The sequence below is a fragment of the Enhydra lutris genome, unplaced genomic scaffold (assembly GCF_002288905.1).
Source record: "Enhydra lutris kenyoni isolate GAN:26980312 unplaced genomic scaffold, ASM228890v2 scaffoldscaffold19, whole genome shotgun sequence".
NCBI classification, from domain to species: domain Eukaryota; kingdom Metazoa; phylum Chordata; class Mammalia; order Carnivora; family Mustelidae; genus Enhydra; species Enhydra lutris.
Window position 1 is genome coordinate 2,042,253 of NW_019154103.1, and position 10,539 is coordinate 2,052,791.

The 10,539-nt window shown below is 35.7% G+C and overlaps 1 protein-coding gene across 2 annotated transcripts in view; it reads left to right on the plus strand.

Moving 5' to 3' along the window:
- The first annotated feature begins 2,025 nt into the window (after positions 1-2,025).
- Positions 2,026-10,539, plus strand: part of LOC111148417 (3-hydroxy-3-methylglutaryl-CoA reductase) — a 19,483-nt gene continuing 10,969 nt past the window's right edge. Inside the window, exons 1-10 of one of the 2 annotated variants that reach the window (XM_022504943.1) lie at positions 2,026-2,205; positions 2,652-2,763; positions 3,044-3,131; positions 4,247-4,331; positions 5,239-5,344; positions 8,132-8,238; positions 8,347-8,463; positions 8,986-9,146; positions 9,267-9,514; positions 9,701-9,879. In XM_022504943.1, coding sequence (XP_022360651.1) covers positions 2,041-2,205; positions 2,652-2,763; positions 3,044-3,131; positions 4,247-4,331; positions 5,239-5,344; positions 8,132-8,238; positions 8,347-8,463; positions 8,986-9,146; positions 9,267-9,514; positions 9,701-9,879 — 1,368 coding nt within the window. In that variant the 5' untranslated portion in view covers positions 2,026-2,040. The remainder of the gene's footprint in view (positions 2,206-2,651; positions 2,764-3,043; positions 3,132-4,246; positions 4,332-5,238; positions 5,345-8,131; positions 8,239-8,346; positions 8,464-8,985; positions 9,147-9,266; positions 9,515-9,700; positions 9,880-10,539) is intronic. The other variant, XM_022504944.1, reaches the window with a different exon arrangement.

The following is a 10,539-nucleotide window of genomic DNA, read 5'->3' on the forward strand; positions in this document are numbered from 1 at the left end:
AGGCAGACAGAGAGAGAGGAAGGGAAGCAGGCTCTCTACTCAGCAGAGGCTTTAACCCACTGAGCCACCCAGGCACCCTACAGTGATTTTTTTCTATTTTATTTTATTAAACCCTGTTTGTTCTTACTCACAAAATTGATTTCATGATTGAATTGATCCAATGAAAGGTTGTCACCTGCAGTGGGAAAGCCAGCTGTCCAGTTGGGGCCTGGTGTAGCTGAAATAGGGAGAACATCCTGTGACATGATGGGGGATGATGTTCTGGAATTGCTTTGGTTCCTAAAAGCTACTCTTATTTTCTTTCCTTTAGCCTTTTAGATAGAGTAATTAACTTTCTTTTTCTTCATTTGTTGCTTTTTAATTTTCTGTCTTCAATAAATAAGTCATTTTCTTAGTATTACCACAAACATGAGATTCATTTGAATTCTTGCTAGTGTGTCAATCAGTAGTCTTACTTTTTTTTTTTTTTAAACCTATAATGTATTATTTGCCGCAGGGGTACAGGTCTGTGAATCATCAGTCTTACACAATTCACAGCACTCATCAAAGCACATACCCTCCTCAGTGTCCATCACCTAGCCACCCTATCCCTCTCGTTCCCCTCACCTCCAGCAACCCTCTGATTGTTTCCTGAGATTAAGAATCTCTTATGGTTTGTCTCCCTCTGAGGTTTCATCTTGTTTCATTTTTCCCTCCCTTCCCTCATGATCCTCTGTCTTGTTTCTCAAATTCTTTATATCAGTGAGATCATATGATAATTCTTTCTCTGATTGACTTACTTCAGTAGCCTTACTTTTTAAATCTTAGTTTGAAATAGATTTTTTTGGGCAGTTAAATATGCTTTATTGTGAGCATTAATTTTAGTTTAAGAAGGCTTACAAGTTCCTATACTAGAGACCAGTGACTATATCAGATTTTTTTTAAAATGAGAATATAAAAATTATTGTAATTTAGCCAACAGACATGGGGAGGTTTAGTCATGGTAGTTGTTAGATCAAAATTACCTGTATGTTCTCCAGGGGTGCCTGGGTAGCTCATTTTGTTAAGCATCTGACGCTTGATTTCACCTCAAGTGGTGAACCTCAGGGTCATGAGATTGAGCCCTGTGTCAGACTCCATGCTCAGTGGGGAATCTGGTTGGGATTCTCTTTAAAGATTAAATTTTAAAATTACCTGTATGTTCTGTTGGGAATTTTTTTTTTTTAAGATTTTATTTATTTATTTGACAAAGATCACAAGTAGGCAGAGAGGGAAGCAGGCTCCCTGCCAAGCAGAGCGCCAGATGTGAGGCTCGATCCCAGCACCCTGGGATCATGACCTGAGCCGAAGGCAGAGGCTTTAACCTACTGAGCCACCCAAGTGCCCCTGTTGGGAATTTTTGAATGTCATAGACATCTACTTTGGCCAGCCATCCTCTTCTTCCAGTACTGTTGTGGCATTTTATTAGCTGTAAAATTTGGAAAAGACTTCTTCTCTGGTGACAGTAAGAGTAGGAAGTTTCATTAAACATCATTTTGCTAGTAACATGCCATATGCTGCCTTTGAGGAGGACACTCAACAAATAGATGTTGTTTGCCTTTTGTGTAACCAGAATGTGGAGAGGGTGCTTATGGGCATTTTATGCCAGGGTAATTAGAAAGCAAATGTGAATAGTTGTTTCTCATTTTTTTTTTCTGTTTTATTGCTCTCCTCCCTCGCTCAGGTAATATTGTGGGCTGAGATATTTATTTAGTTTCATCATAAATGCTTGAATTCATACAACTTGTAAGAAATAGCTAGTTTTTAAGTTGGTTGCTAGTGACTAACAGAGGATTCAAGTTTTGTGAATAAGAAAGTAATATCAGAGTCCTCTTATTTTGATTTTATAATTATTTTACAGAACTAATAAGGATCACTGTCAAATATGTATAAGACACTGTGCCTACAATAGCAGGGTTTACAGTGCAAAATCTTAAAATCTTTTCCTAAAAATACAGTGATCTGTATACTAAGTGTTCACACTTGATATTCCTTTTAGGATCCAAGAATTCTGTAGCTACAATGTTGTCAAGACTTTTCCGAATGCACGGCCTTTTTGTGGCCTCCCATCCCTGGGAAGTCATAGTGGGGACGGTGACACTGACCATCTGTATGATGTCCATGAACATGTTTACTGGTAATGATAAGATCTGTGGTTGGAATTATGAGTGTCCAAAATTTGAAGAGGTTTGTGAAATTTATTTGATATTGTCTAAATTTCATTGTCAGTTTCTGAAGAGCATTTCCTCTTAGTGACCATATAATCAAAAAAGTTGCAAGTAAAATCTTTAACTTAGTATTCATGAACTTAATCAAATTTCTATTTACTTATATAGTTTGGAAATAACTTTTTTCCTTTTCTGCATAAAATGAGTATAATTGACTTTACTAGAGAAAATAGTAGCTTTAAAAATGACTAACTGAAAAATGATTGGCTTTAAACAGTGGATTGTTTAAAAATTGGACTTGACTTCTGATTTGCATGTTTAATATTTTTGACTTGTATTGTGCCTATATTTGTATTATCATGGTAATATACAAACTGATGATGCATACAAAATAAAAATTCTTACTTTCAGTTGCTTATTTTAAAAGGTAAAGCTATTGAGATTTTTTCCTATCTCTTCCAATAGGATGTGTTAAGCAGTGACATTATAATTCTGACAATAACACGATGCATAGCAATCCTGTATATTTACTTCCAGTTCCAGAATTTACGTCAGCTTGGATCAAAATATATTTTGGGTAATCATTTTATACATTTAACTTATTTGTGCTATCAAATTTTTGATTTGTTATGGAAATACATAATTTTGTTTTTTCAAATCATGTATGTGGAAATGGTATATTGCTTAAAGTACACAGCACGCATTTAGTGGTTGCCCTATTGAGAGTAAGCATTCTGATATTTGAGATCTTAATAATCTGGAGAAAATAATATTTCTTTCAGAATATTATATGGGACTGTATGTTACTATTTTTGTAATAAAGGGTAATTTTTTTCTGTTTGAATTTTGTCAATTAGGTATTGCTGGCCTCTTCACAATTTTCTCAAGTTTTGTATTCAGTACAGTTGTCATTCATTTCTTAGATAAAGAATTGACAGGCTTGAAGTAAGTATTTAAAACATAAATACACTTTTTTCCAAAATATATAATTAACAACTCTTCTTCGCCCAGTTATATTCTAATATATACATTTTTAAAAGTTTATAGGAAATATGGGGAAAATTTTCATGCTGTCATTTAGCTAATGTTAATATCTGTTAACATTTTGGTATATGCTTTCCTACGGTTTTTTACAGTTAAAAATTCTGAGATCATATAACTTCTTTATGCCTTTATAATATTTTGATGCGTGATAATAGTTCATCAACATCTTTGCATGTCCTTAATGCTAAATTAAATTACTTGTATTGGTTGTCTAGTATTCCCCTGTGTGAATATATTATAGTTCATTTACTTAATCCTCTAGGATTGGATTGTTAGGTTATTTAATTTCCTCTAATTTTTTTTTTTAAGATTTTATTTATTTATTTGAGAGAGAGAGAGATCACAAGTAGGTAGAGAGGCAGGCAGAGAGAGAGAGGAGGAAGCAGGCTCCCCGCAGAGCAGAGAGCCCGATGCGGGACTCGATCCCAGGACCCTGGGACCATGACCTGAGCCGAAGGCAGAGGCTTTAACCCACTGAGCCACCCAGGCGCCCTAATTTCCTCTATTAAAAGCACTGTGATGAATGTCTCTATGGCTTACCTTGTGTTCATATTCATTCTTAGGATATATTCCTAGGAGTGAGACAGTGCCTGTGTAAGTTTTGGGAGCTTTTGAGTGCTATTATTGCCAACTGTCTCTCCAGAGAGCTTGTTCAGTTTATCCTTCCACAAATAGTGATTAATGTTAAAAAATTATATCTATTTCACTTTTTTCCCCATGTTAATTCAAGGATAAATTTTTTACTTAGGATGATATTTTGCTATAAAATCATCAAAAAGTATTTCTGTGTTAATACACTTACATTTTTAACATTATAAATATTTTGAGCAGTGCATATGTTTAGCTTTGAGAATGTCAAAAGGGAGAGAGTATAGGGTGTACCTTCGGGCTGCAAAAAGGTATACATACTAAAGAATCATACAGTGTATGAGGCGGGTGTTTTATTGTGGAAAGCATTTTTAAGCCAGATTTTTTCCTGTTCAATATACCTGATCATCTTGATTTTTTTTTCCCAGTGAAGCTTTGCCCTTTTTCCTACTTTTGATTGACCTTTCTAGAGCAAGTGCTCTAGCAAAGTTTGCCCTCAGTTCCAACTCACAAGTAAGTATTATTTTTAAGACATGAATGTTACTAGTATTACTTTCTTTCAGTTTGTTTACATTAATAGGAAGCATTAATAGTTTCTTCATAGTTCAAGAATCAGGAATTGCCCACAGTTTTAAGTTTAATTGTCAAGGCTTAAGACTGGTCTTTCTAGGTGCCCCAGGAACTGTCCCATTTACCTAACAACTTAATTCCATAGGTTCTGGGATTTGGAATTCTTCCCCATTTTCCTATTTGAAGGTTTTAGAAATTTAGGTAGTAAGACTTTTGGATAAGTAAGAGTGTCTACCTACTGAAACCTATCAAGAGAACAGGATAGGATATAATGGAAGATAGTCTCCGGGTAGATTTATTTCTAAAACTTTAGCATTAACCCTAGCATTATTTTCCATCTAAAGTTTTATGTTGGTGTTCAGTAGTCACTTTAAATAAATTAACATTTTTAATAGTCTTGCATCAGAATACCTGAATATAAAATAACATATAATTCTGCCTTGATTATGTATTTGATGAGTATCCTGACCATTTGAGCATGTTGACAAAAATAGGTTTTAGGTTTCATAGTATTAATAAGGTCTCAAAAAAATTGCAACTAAGAACTGTAAGTGATAGCCAAATATAAAACGTCATGGTATTTCATTATGTAGTATTTAAATGGCAGGATTCATGCACCACCTCAGAGGAATCTTGCCAAGTAGCATCTCACTCAGTGAAAGGGAAAGCAACTGTACATGACCTTTTTCTTAATTCTTTGCATCTGGAATGCCTGTTAGTGGTATTACATTGTCTCTTTTACTGTTGATATAGCAAACTAGATTTTAGTAGAGGCCCTGGCATACTCTCCAACGTTTTTGAAAGTTGTTTTGTACCTTACCGACATTGATACGTTTGGTCTGTGTTTTAGGATGAAGTGCGGGAAAACATCGCTCGTGGAATGGCAATTTTAGGTCCCACGTTCACCCTTGATGCTCTTGTAGAATGTCTAGTGATTGGAGTTGGTACCATGTCAGGTTTGTAAGCAGTTTTTAATATATTTTAAAGTGAGTTTGTAGATGAAGGGAAAAAAAGAACATCTCCGATTGCATTGGTTATTCTTAAATTCTGACTTTGAAAGTGTGACATTACTCTTAAAAGATTTTAATTGAATGAGTATGTGGGTTTATCTGACCTTATGTCTGTCTGCTTTAGTGAAAACTTAGTAATACGTTACCGTTTTTTTTTTCACTAATGCCATGACACCTTCTCTTTCTATGATCCACTCTTTTGAGAGTTTTTAGTGTTTATGTTTGGAAAGCCCGCTCCAGCTCCTGCTTTTGCCTAGGCTAAATTAGTGATTTGGTTCCTTGTGTTTTAATTGTCATGTAGGAGACAGTGAAGAGTCAGAAATGGGCCAGATCTAAATTAGGTCCACCAAATAGGCTGGTTGGGAACATTTAATCAGACGGTATGCAGGACATCTTAGTGAGTATCTAGTATTAGTCTCAACACATGTTTCTTAATCCTTAATTGGATAATAGAGAGTTAGATCTTAAATATCAAACATAGGACTCCATTATATAGGACAAAAATTGTGGCCTGGCATGGAAATTTGCCAGAATGAATATATCATGCTGTTGTTAAGGTCTCCTAATAATTAAGACTAGATTTTATGGCTTTCTTAGGGAGTCTACTTTTTGTAACTACAGTTCTAGTCTATTCCTTGGGAGGCCTGAGTGGCTTAGTCGCTGAAGTGTTTTAGCTTAAGTGTCTTCCTTCAGCTCAGGTCATGATCCTAGCATTCTGGGATCAAGTCCGGCTTCTCCCTCTGCCTGCCACTGCTCCTGCTTGTACGCTGTCTCTCTCTTTGACAAATAAATAAATAAAATATTTATTTTAAAAAATGAACATTCCTTAAAAATCTACTTTTTTTTTTTTAAAGATTTTGTTTATTTGACACGGAGAGATCTCAAGTAGGCACAGCAGCAGGCAGAGAGAGAGGGGGAAGCAGGCTCCCCGCTGAGCTGAGAGCCCAATGCGGAGCTCGATTCCAGGACCCTGAAATCATGACCTGAGCCGAAGGCAGAGGCTTTAACCCACTGAGCCACCCAGGCGCCCCGCTTAAAGTCTACTTTTGAGATATAGTTTTGAGTTTTGACAAAGATATAGTTATTAAGTCACTGCCACAATCAAGAAAAATGTTTTTTATTGGGTGAAGACATACCTGTGTGATTTTATTCAAATAAAAGAGTATATAGGAAGGTGAAGAAGATTAGCCAAGAGATGGTAGTAGGCCATGAAACCAAGGATTATTCATATGAAACTGGTGTGGAGAGTAGGATGATGGATTTTGGCATGCTGGGTCAGAGAAGTAGACAAAGGACATGATGAGATTTATAGTTGGAAAAACCAGTTGGGAGACATGGATATAGCTATACAGAAATGCTATAATTAGGGATTTGGCTTAGGGTAGAAAAAGGACAGATTTAACACCTGTTAAAGAAGAAGTAACCCTTTGGAAAACCACTAAAAAAGAAAAAAGCCTTAACTTCTTGGAAATATATAGATTGGTGCTGTCTCTCTGCGTAGTAGCAGAGTGGCCCAGAGAGACTCTTCTGGGATGGAGTGAGGAAGAATGCCTACAGAGCATATGGCAGCAATAGTAGTCCTGTTGTGCAGAGGGAAACAGCTGATAACTAGGTTGTAAAGCATTGATCAGGTATTGCTTCTGTGGTCTCAGGTTTGAAAAGATTACATTTGGCTACTGTCTAAAGCACAGGTTGTTCATAATGCTTTTGTTGTTATAGCTGTATATTGAATGTCCACCTTTGAGAGTAATTGCTGTAGATTTTTTTTTGAAGTATAGTTGACACAGTGCTATAGAATTTGAAGAAAAATACAATGTATGTTTTTATTCTATTATTTCATCAAATGATCTATAATAATTCAAAAATAAAATATACTGTTGAGTTTCTTGTATTCTAGTTAGCAGTTTTGTAAGAGGAGGGAATAACTTCTTATTTACATTTCAAAACATTTTTATATTTAATATGAGTGAATCAGAAATTTGTTTTATATTCAAGTTTATTTGTAATGTTGAAGGAATAGGATTTGGTAATCAAAGGTCTTTTTCAGTTCTAAAATTCTGTTACCTTCTATTTGAGAAGATTACCAAGTGATACCTTTAACATTTTGTAGTGGAATGTTTGTTAATTTTGGATCTTGAATTGCCTTTGCACATTATTTAATTTCTCAAACAGATCAATGAAATTAACCAAAATTATAAGAACATAAATAGATTCAGTAGAAGTTCTGTTGAGATTAGAGTCTAGTAGTACACATAAAGTCTTTATTATGGTACTGTATCAGGAATGGCATAGCTGGTAGTAGGTTTTACTTTAATAAAAAGTCTTTGGTCCACAGGTGAATTGCTTTTCTGGTAAAGAGTGGAATTGGGTCCTAACTGTTGAGGTTTGCACATTAGTGTAGCCTGGCCTTGTTGTTCTTACTTCAAAACAGAGTAGTACCATTTCCCAAAAGGAGATTATCAGATGTGTATTTAAGTGCAACTGTGCCTGGCATTGTGATAGATTTGAGACATGGGAGAAGACAAGTTCTCCTTCCTTGAGGGAAATATCCCTGCTGTGCTCTAAGGCTTGGCATCACCTCGGAGTTCCTTTCTTCTTCCAGTAAATAGTTAAGAGCTTAATCTACTAATATTTTCTTGTATTCATCTGCTTAAAGGAGAAGTCCCTGTGATGTATGCTCTATCAAAAATACATGTACTTTACTAATTATACATTTAATTTTTCTCTAACCAGGGGTTCGTCAACTTGAAATTATGTGCTGCTTCGGCTGCATGTCAGTTCTTGCCAACTACTTTGTGTTCATGACTTTTTTCCCAGCTTGCGTTTCCTTGGTTTTAGAGGTAAGAGCAGTTCTTACTTACGGCATTAGAAGGAGTAATGTTTCTCCTCACGTCCGTTCACATAAATAAAATCAGTACCTTCTGATATAACACTGGTTTTCTTTGTAGCTTTCTCGGGAAAGCCGGGAGGGTCGTCCAATTTGGCAACTGAGCCATTTTGCTCGAGTTTTAGAAGAGGAAGAAAATAAACCAAATCCTGTTACTCAGAGAGTTAAGATGATTATGGTAATTACATAGTTTTCTTCTCCTTTTAGTATCTTTAGTTCCAGTATCATATTCTGCTTTTTGACTTTTTTCTCTCCTTCCTGTTATCTTTCTACAATTACTGTATAATTACTTCTTTCACTGATTTACTATATTTACTAATTTATTATATTTAATTAATTAATAAGTAAACTATATAATTTACTATAATTACATCTTTCAGTGATGTTCCTCTTCCTTTTTTTTTTTCTTGTTTCTCATTTCTTTGAGGCTCTTCATCTCTCTCCCCTAAACAGATTTTTCAAGTTCCTCCACTTTACCTCTCTTTGAGAACCTGTTCTTTACTCTTTGAAAACCTGTTGTTTTGCATGTTTTTAGTAGTTCAGTGGGCCACTGCTTTAGTCACAGAACAAGCATGGGGCTTTCTTTTCATGCTGAGGGGAGGCTGCGGGAGATAGTATCTGGTTATCCACATGTTAAGGATGAGAAGTTGAGGTGCCATTGATATGCAGAGGATACATAATTTATAACATTTTATTTCAGTCTCTAGGTTTGGTTCTTGTTCACGCCCATAGTCGCTGGATAGCTGATCCTTCTCCTCAAAACAGTACGGCAGAAAATTCTAAGGTTTCTTTAGGATTGGATGAAAACGTGTCCAAGAGAATTGAACCAAGTGTTTCCCTCTGGCAGTTTTATCTCTCTAAGTAAGTTACCTGATACCTACTTTATTGTGTATTAATCATAGCACTCTGTATTACTAAAAGTTAGTTTGTGCCTTTTTTGTGCCTGAGTGATAACATTTTAATTTGCTTTCTTTTATTTAGAATGATCAGCATGGATATTGAACAAGTTATTACCCTAAGTTTAGCTCTCCTTCTGGCTGTCAAGTACATCTTCTTTGAACAAGCTGAGACAGAATCTACACTCTCATTAAAAAACCCTATCACATCTCCTGTAGTGACTCCCAAAAAAGTCCCAGATGATTGTTGTAGACGTGAACCTATACTGGTCAAAAATAGCCAGAAAGTCCATACAGCTGAGGAGGAGACAAGAATAAACAGAGAAAGAAAAGGTGATTTCTTGTTCTCTTTATTTTCTATTCTTCCACTACTGATTTGTCAAGTTGAGTTCATTTTAAAACTTATGTTCACATCCTTCCCACCGTCTCCTGGGACTGGGCTTGAGGTCTCCAGGGTGTGGTGGGGGGGACGAAAACTTATGTTCACAGTTGTGAGATTTCTTTTGTTCTCTTGAACAGTTGAGGTCATAAAACCCTTAGTGGCAGAAACTGACACTCCAAACAGAGCTACTTTTGTGGTTGGTAACTCCTCCTTACTTGATACTTCGCTGGAACTAGAGACACAGGAACCTGAAATTGAACTCCCCATGGAGCCTCGGCCTAATGAAGAATGTCTACAGATACTTGGGAATGCAGAGGTGAGGAAAATAAAATTAACTTAAGGTTAGTATCTTAAGAAAAGGAGCTTTTTTTTTTAATTAGAGGAAGGAAGGAAGAAAATTATGGTCCTGAGAACCTACTAAGTTTTGGGCACTGTGTTCTGTGGTTTACAGGTAGTAGCCTTATTTATTTATTCCCTGCAACCTTGTGAGATTGTTGGAATTATCTCCATTTTTCAGATAAGAAAGAGAAAGCTGGGGCTCCAGGAGGCTTAAGTATTTCCCAAAGTAATACATTTAGGAAATGGAAAAGCTCGTATCCAGAATTCAAGATTTACTGACTCAAGGTCAATGCTCTTTGTACTTTATTAGTGTTTGCCAGAGAGATAAGCCACTACTCTATTCTCTTGAATCTTAGGGCCTAGTAAAGGTTGAACTCAAAAATGAACTTCAAAGACTGAAGGAAGTTTTTTTTTTGTTTTTGATTTGTTTCGAAAGTAAGCTTGATGCTCAAGAGGAAGTTTGTTTTCCTTTCTGACATGTGAATGGGTGTTCTGCCTACATGACCATATGGGTCCATTCATGCTTTAGTGTGAATATTGTGTTCCATCTCTATCTGCTTAATCTGGTTCATTCTTTTTTTTTTTTTTTTTTAAAGATTTTATTTATTTATTTGACAGAGAGAGATCACAAGTAGGC